The sequence below is a fragment of the Colletotrichum spaethianum genome (genome assembly GCF_022836535.1).
Source record: "Colletotrichum spaethianum MAFF 239500 DNA, contig34, whole genome shotgun sequence".
In the NCBI taxonomy this organism is placed as follows: domain Eukaryota; kingdom Fungi; phylum Ascomycota; class Sordariomycetes; order Glomerellales; family Glomerellaceae; genus Colletotrichum; species Colletotrichum spaethianum.
This window is the reverse complement of record NW_026054804.1, coordinates 7932-16069: the sequence shown is the minus strand read 5'-3', so window position 1 is coordinate 16069 and position 8138 is coordinate 7932. Positions and strand designations below refer to the sequence as shown.

Genomic DNA, 8138 nt, shown 5'->3' with positions numbered 1-8138 from the left:
GACCATCCTCGCCGCCTTTATTTCTGTACCACCTCTACAGTTAGGTCAGTGGGCCAGAACGGCTCATCAACACCATTACCCCTCGTGCCCACATTATATCTCATTTCAACAGCGTTGTTGTGGAACTGCAAAACCGGCTTGACAACCCAAAATGTGCCATCTAATGCTTTCGAGGTACGCATTTCAAAAAAATGTGGCTGGAAGAGTGTTTCAGAGTCATGCTCCTGAAGGAGCTTGGACATGATGGGACGGTGTGGGCCATTGTATGGAAGTGGCGGAAGACAGGTGAACCATGGCGTTCCCAGACTTCCTTCCACACGGGTTCAGGATACATGCCGCATGAGCGTATGAGCCACTGTGAATAGTAATTAAGAGAAATCTGTGCAGTTATTTTCAGTCAGCCAAATACTTTCAGGGTCGAGAAGAACATTTAGGGAGCCACAACTCACGTCAACACCGTAATTGCCACCGTGCTCAGCGCGTCTCATCAATGCGTCAAGAACAGCTGTGCTGCCGCACACGCCAGCGCTTTTGCCTGAATTAGCTTGTCACTTTGGACGCATAAGAAATCGAGGAACATACCAGTAGTCGGAGTTTGGGAAGACGGGAGTGACCGCCTCGTCGAGTCCCATAGCCTTTCCATAAGCTAACGAAACACCGCAGCACTAGATTTCGTGTGTTAGTAAGATCTCCCCAAAACCCCCAAAGGTCTTATGCTCACAGCGTCACTGATTTGCTGCCATCCACCTCGCTTCTGCCAAGGTCCATGCCATCCGTAGCAGTTCTCCCGCAGGTGAATAATGCCACGTTGACGGTCCTTGACCAAGTCGAAGATGTCTTGTCGACTGAAGCCATGTTTATCCATGGAGCCAGGCCTGTACCCGTCTACAACGACGTCAGCATCCCGAATGAGAGCCCTCAGTTTCTCCTTATCCTCGTCTCTCGTCAAGTCCAGGTGGCAGTTCCATTTGCCCCAGTTGAGGTCCGGGTGCAGAGAAGACATGTCCGTGATGTTGGCCGATGTGACGCGCATGACGCTCGCGCCCATTTCCGCCAGGTCACGGGAGACGACGGGCGCTGCGATGATGCGGGTCAGGTCGACGATCTTCAAACCAGCGAGGGGCCGTTTAGTTGAAGAGGGGAGATTGTTGTTTTCGGGCCACCAGGAAGCGGGCTGCGGAGATTTATCGTCTCTCTTGATCTCGAAGAGCCCGACCCTACTGTTCGCCTGGCCATGCTCGCTCGCGAAGTACTCATCCGATGACCAAGCAACTGTTCCAGACTGCTTGGCCTTCTCGTTCAAGAGCTCATCGAGATATTTTGAATCCATTTGTGAGATAACATTTTGGATCCTTTCGAATACAGTCTCGTAGCTGTCGTCTGCCGGGCCGTCCTCGGGCAAGCCCAGTGCCTTTAGGGTAGGATCAGGGTTTATGCCTCCTGTTGTGTCGCAAACACATTAGTAAAACTAGAAGGGGTAAATAGTCTACATGGGATAAGACTTGCCGTGTACTTCGTAGCATCTCCCATCTTTCGTTTTATACATGTTGGTGACAAGAGCTCTGTGAAGGTTTGCAGCGGTTCTGTGCTTATCTGTTTCGGGGAACATTTTCATTGCCTCCGGCACGAAGTTCATGAGCGCCATTGGCGTGAACTTCCCATCTTTACCGATGAGTTGGGCAATCAATGGCGAAAAATAAAACAAGCTCGCGTGGTCACTGTTTCGAGTTAGCTTCTTCTGGCTTTAATTACCAGAGACTTTTCCAGATTCAGGGGTATGAAGACACGACCCCGTGCCTCCGATGGCGTTCTCAGATTGAAAGCCTACTTACGTGTTGATAGTGACATCCACCGGCTCTGCCTTGTACTTCTTCTGTAGTAGGCGATTGACCATAGTTGCCTCCAGCGCTTTCAAGGCCGAAATACTCTCTGCGAATTTCCAATTGATCGGGACACTTGGCTTAGGCGAACCCTCGAATTTGACATGTTGGCTGAGACTCTTGAGGTCGCTTGGCAAATCCTTCATTAGAGGATTGCTTAGGATCCCGTGTTGAAAGACAGCCTCAGCCTCTTGAGGAATTGAATATTCTCCGTGAGAACCCATGATGTCTTCGACTGCGATTATTAATTATTGACAGACGGAAAAGTAAGACTAGTTGACCACGGTACTAAGTCACAAACTGAGATGGATCGTTCAAGATAACAAAGCCAAGGGCCCTCGGCAAATATAAGTTCTAGGTGTAGGTACTCTCAGGCTGTGGAAGGGGTTTCAAAGAACTCAGGACGTCTCGAATACCCCCGTATTCGTCATAGTTCGCCCTGCTGTCAACTTGAACGAATTGACAACAGACCTCACAGACCTCGTCTCATCACCAAAAGAGCTATGTCTGCCAATTGAGCGAGTCGCACGAGAACGCTCACTTTTGCATCTCATCTTCGGCCATTTTCTCAAACAGCTGGGTGATGGTCCATGCTTTCTAAGTTTGACGTCAGAAAACAACGGAGGGCAAACGGATGGGGAGAACTGTGGTACACAGAGCACTAACACCTTCAGCAAGTCAGAAATCGTACAGGCGGTCCAGTCATTTCCCATTGCTGAGTTTACCTATCACTTTTCAATTTTCTCAATCGACAGAGATGTGTTTTTAACTCTTTCTGCTTGAAATAAGCAGTATGGTTAGCCTTCGGACGATGCGTGACCGCTGGTGTGTCTATGCTTCGTGGTAGAGTGGTGTGTGTGTCCACTTTTCTCTAACCTCCTCGGAGGGCTTCTCTAGGTAGATCATAGTTCCCAAAATACTCTTTTAGATTCTGAGTTCAACCGGACACGCATACGTTGCGTGCATCTTGGAGCAACTCAATCCAGTCGTCTTGTAGCTTCAGCTAATGCTTTTAGATTTGTGGCTCGATCTCGATGAGATTAATGACCGCTTCAAAGGTTCCGCGAGTAGGTGAGCAGAGCGGAGTGACTTTGACCAGCATCTAATTGTTCTTCCGTGGTCCGATTACCAATTGACCTGGAACGCCAATCAGGTTTATGGTGAGGATGTATAAGGCAGGGCAAAGGATTACTTCCCTTCACTACCAAGCACGACGTGCCACGATCTTCTTGCCAGAGTTGCAGAGTTTCAGGCGGATCTCTGTTGGAAAACTCCGGTAATGATCTTGTGCTGACCAAAGCGACAGCATGCTGAGGTCCATCTTGTCCCTCAAATTATATCATAGTCTCCTACTCGAGAAGATTGTAAGGCGTATTGCTCTACGCGACGACTTAAATCTCCTGCGCTAAACTCCTTTTTGAACGTCATATCTGCCTTTCGACCCGCTCATATGGTGCTACTTGATCCGGTTTTGCCCCATATGTCCTTTATATCTATGCGGGCGAAGTACCGGGTCACTAAGTAATTCTTCCCGTTTGCCGTGGCTCACTTCAAGGATTGCTAGACCATCATCAGTGTTAGCATCGACGCCCGTATGAGCGATTAGCAGAATAAGTTTCATTCGAAGCACATGATTGTGTAGCCCAAGGCCAATTTAATTCCTGTCGGCTTTCCTGATTTGTATTGCATTAGCTGCACCAGGATGATATGGACGACACGTGTAGATAAATCCCTATTAACCCTGGCGACCGTATAACATGCCATCTTTCGAAAGGCGTGGTTTTTTACTGGCCCACTCGCCATCAACCCCACCTCGCGTTATCTACAGGGCTTACAGGTTCTATCTAGTTGTCAGTGCGATTGCGAATCGGGAGGTGTATGTCTACCATCAGTCTCTAGTCGCAATTCCATAAAGACCGCGATCCTTGGAACTCGAAAGAAACATTTGTGCTTCCGCTACCTCAGTTTCCATTTTTCAAAACACCGTTGCCACGAGTTCTACCCATGTCTGAGGTACGTGCCCCGTCACCTGTCGACACGGTCCTCAATGCGATTGGCAATACGCCGTGCGTGCGCCTCCGACGTGTGGTTCCAGAAGGTTGCGCCGACGTGTACGTCAAACTCGAATCTCTCAATCCCACAGGATCATATAAAGACCGTCTGGCGAAAGCAATCGTCGAAGAAGCAGAACGCAGGGGAGATATACAACCAGGTTCGACCATCGTTGAGGCTACCGGCGGCAGCACTGGGTCATCCCTTGCCTTCGTATGCAGCCTCAAGGGTTACAAGTTCATTGCAGTCTGCTCTGACGCATTCGCGAAAGAGAAGTTGCGGACCATGGCTGCATTCGGCGCCGAGGTCGAGAACGTCCATAGCCCCACTGGCAAGATCACGCCGGGTCTTTTTGCTTCCGTCGTGAAACGAGCCAAGACTATCCTAGAGGAGAACAAGGAATATTATGCTGCAGACCAATTCAACAACAAGGACTGCATTCTGGGCTACAAGAAGCTTGGCGAAGAACTCGTTGTTCAATTCCCTCAGGGAATTGACGCGTTTTGTGGTGCCGTCGGAGGAGCTGGTATGGTCATGGGCACTTCAAAGGTTCTTAAGGCTGCTCGCCCCGATACTCGAGTAGTCGTTCTTGAGCCGGAGTCAGCACCGCTTCTCACCCAAGGGAAAGGAGGCACTCACGGCATTGAAGGAATCGGACCCGGATTTGTGCCGCCTTTGCTCGACAGCGCACTGTACGACGAGATTCGTGCATATCCCGAAGAGGAGGCGCGGGAGATGTGTCGGAGATTGGCGAAAGAAGAGGGCATTTTGGCGGGCACTTCGACGGGACTCAATGTTGTCGCTGCTCTCGCCCTCGCAAAGGAACTGGGTCCTGGAAAGGTGGTTGTTACAGTTGTGTGCGACACTGGCCTCAAATACACGAGCGGAAATTTGTACGAGTAGAGTTGAACACGGGAGTTATCATAATATCTTGGACGTGCTTCGTGTAATAAATTAGTCCATTCTTAAGATACGACAGGGGATCTCCTTGAACCGTGTAGCTACTTAGGGACACATCTGTAGTAAAGATGACCAAACTTCATTGAAATGATCCTCACTTGCCTAATATCGGCTTGACGACCAGCTTCTAGCTAGGTAAGTAATTATTCAACCTCATTCCTAATTGTTGGGAAGCGGGACTTGTGAGATTTCTCATGATTTAGATCGAACTCCACGTTAACGTCAATTATTGACTCAACATCCCCAAGTATCCTCTGATCGGCAGTCAACATCATCAGCACAAAGTAGTTGCCAGAGACATGAACTTGTTGCACGGTTCAGAGCCGTGAGCCCCTAAGAATACTCGGAAGCTCATGGCTTATGTAGATAGAACGTCAAAAACAACATGCCAAGTGAAAAGGCCAAGAAACCTGGTGTACAATGGAAGCATATCCTCAATTCTCTCCATGTTTACCCATAGTCGCGTAAATGATTGGACGAAACACCTATATGTATGCTAACTATTGGCTGAGCAAGTTTCCAAAATTGGGACAGTCTCCGCTTTTGCTGAAGCTTGACCCTTGAGCACCAACAACTTGCTTCACTGGGTCTTGAATCGTCATCAGAACTAAGTTTCACTGAGCTCTCCCCTTGGATAAGTGACCCTCTGCAACCTTGCCAAACGACGGTAACCGTTAGTAAGTTAACCCTTGATAGGTGTATAGAGCTTTGACATCAACGTCTTCAGGTTCTCATGATACTTGAGGAGGAATTGCTTTCAACAAAGAGCAGATCCGGGACAATGTTCGCGGAATCCGCCGAGCTATTTTGTTGGGGTTTAGGGCACCGAGGATCACAAGCCAACACTTTGCAAGCGAGAAGAGCTTAAGCTCCACATCGCTGCATCTACACCCGGCGGCTAGATCGCACCACCTTTCCGAATGTCGGTTCGCGCCTATCGTTTCGTTTCTTTTCACGATGACCCTCCCCTACCGGTACTCTCCTCTCCCCTCTTAAGCTCTCCACCGATGCTTTCCACCAATCCCTCACGATCCTGGGGTCGCATTCGGTTAGCCGACGTTATAGGAGCTAGCCAAGCTCACCTAGACCAATCTGGATGTGCGCGCATATGCGTGTCTAACCGACGGTTAATCAATACGGCGCGCTGCTCTCCGTCGAACTGCTGCTTCGACTGTACCCTTTTGGGTACACTACATGAAGCATGTAGGGGGAGCAAGAGATCGACCAAATCCCGAGGTGGTGAGGCGGGAAACCCTGAAGCTTCAAAACCCCTCACCCCTCATTATCGACATCCCGAAGCTAACGATCCGTTTGGAGTCATACCTTTTGTCTATCGTTCATTCAAAGGTCGACAAACCACGGCGGGGTTTGAGACGATCAGAACCGTAACATTGGACTATTGAGAAAGCCAATTCCTGACTCCAAGTACTGCTGGCCTCTTTTCCAAGCACCACTACCCCTCAATTATCAAGGTTTCAGCGACAGCCGTCGCTGTGAATAAATATTAAAGCCAACGCCATGGCTATCGCCAGAGCCGCTGCTCTTCGAGGCTTGCGTCGAGTACCCCTCGAACGGCCCTCTCTTTGCTCAAACACCACTCACAAACAGCTCCCGCTTGTATCACGAGCATGTATGTCCTCGGTCGCGGAAGCCGTCGGCGTCGCGCCGGCTCCCCCGCCGCCAGCTGAAGGTCCGAGCCTGGCCGCGACACAACGAGCCATTGAAGCCAACAAGATATTGCAGAAAGCTGCCAGTGCAACTACCGTCAGGCACGACTGGACGAAAGAGGAGATATCTGCCATCTACTACCAGCCGCTGATGGAGCTGGCTTTCCAAGCTGTACGTCTCCAACTCAAGGAAAGAACCTCAAGCATGACTAACCAGAGGTAATCGGCCAGGGCTCCGTTCATCGCCGATTCCACAACCCCGCCGAGGTCCAGCTCTGCACGCTCATGAACATCAAAACCGGCGGCTGCACAGAAGACTGCTCCTACTGCGCCCAATCGACCCGATACCAAGACGGTACCGGCCTGAAGGCTAAGAAGGTCGAGAGCGTCGAATCAGTACTCGCTGCGGCGCGCACAGCAAAGGAGAACGGCAGTACGAGGTTCTGCATGGGCGCCGCGTGGAGGGACATGCGCGGTCGCAAGAACAGCTTGAAGAACATCAAGGCCATGGTCAGCGGCGTGCGCGGGATGGGCATGGAGGTCTGCGTCACGCTTGGGATGATCGACGAGCAGCAGGCCAAGGAGCTCAAGGAGGCCGGCCTGACGGCGTACAACCACAACGTCGACACCAGCCGCGAATTCTATCCGTCTGTCATCTCGACCCGCAGCTACGATGAGCGTCTGAAGACTCTGAGCCACGTTCGCGATGCCGGTATCAATGTCTGCTCTGGTGGTATCCTTGGGCTGGGCGAGTCGTCGGACGACCGCGTTGGCCTGCTGCACACTGTCTCTACACTGCCTTCGCACCCCGAGAGCTTCCCTGTAAACGCGCTTGTGCCGATCAAGGGCACGCCGCTGGGCGACAGGACGCCGATCCAGTTCTCCAGCATGCTCCGGACCATCGCGACTGCTCGCATCATCATGCCTGCTACCATCATCCGCATCGCGGCGGGAAGAAAGACCATGTCGGAGGAGAAGCAGGCGCTGTGCTTCATGGCTGGCGCCAATGCTATTTTCACGGGAGAGAAGATGTTGACGACGGACTGCAACAGCTGGGACGAGGACAACGCCATGTTCGGGCGATGGGGACTGGAGCCGATGAAGAGCTTTAACAAGTCGGCAACGCCTGTTGATGAGGTTGGATTTTAAGAAAGAGGGAATATGACATGGACCGTATTTGAGCGAATTGCATATGGACCTATCTTATCTTGTCTTCAAACAGCTTGTGCCCTTGTGGTTGCGATATTTGAGTTCTATAGTCCAATGAGAAGTATCACAGGTTAGCTATTAGAAATCGACGTAAAGCCTGGCCAAACTTGTAGAAGAGGATAGGTATAGGTATGATTGCCAAGGCAATGAACCCTAGTAGCAAGTTGTTCCAGCCGAGTCCCACATATCAATACGATTCCTCTCCTGCCTATAGGCAAAACCCTCACACTATGGACCGAGTTACTGTGTTAGCCGCCATAACCGATGCGGCGTACACGGTGTATGCATCAGCAAGGTACGCCGTGATGGACACCTGCTCAAGTGTCCAGCATTCAGAGCAGTCACGGAACAGAATAGGTCCGGGATCGAA

General features: G+C 50.8%; 3 protein-coding genes across 3 annotated transcripts; 2 read left to right on the top strand and 1 right to left on the bottom strand.

Moving 5' to 3' along the window:
* Positions 1–548: 548 nt before the first annotated feature.
* On the bottom strand, positions 549–1330 carry ColSpa_10205 (succinyl-CoA:3-ketoacid coenzyme A transferase 1, mitochondrial; the record flags this gene model as incomplete). Its single annotated transcript, XM_049276417.1, has 2 exons — positions 549–665; positions 722–1330. 2 exons carry the CDS (start codon positions 1328–1330, stop codon positions 549–551), a joined length of 726 nt encoding a protein of 241 aa, XP_049132374.1.
* Positions 1331–3884: 2554 nt separating this feature from the next.
* Positions 3885–4835, top strand: ColSpa_10204 (cysteine synthase; the record flags this gene model as incomplete). Its single annotated transcript, XM_049276416.1, has 1 exon — positions 3885–4835. One exon carries the CDS (start codon positions 3885–3887, stop codon positions 4833–4835), a length of 951 nt encoding a protein of 316 aa, XP_049132373.1.
* A 1689-nt stretch (positions 4836–6524) lies between these two features.
* ColSpa_10203 (biotin synthase, mitochondrial) lies at positions 6525–7708 on the top strand (the record flags this gene model as incomplete). The annotated part of the gene is made up of 2 exons (XM_049276415.1): positions 6525–6731; positions 6779–7708. The coding sequence occupies 2 exons, from the start codon at positions 6525–6527 to the stop codon at positions 7706–7708; spliced, it is 1137 nt and encodes a 378-aa protein (XP_049132372.1).
* Positions 7709–8138: the final 430 nt, after the last annotated feature.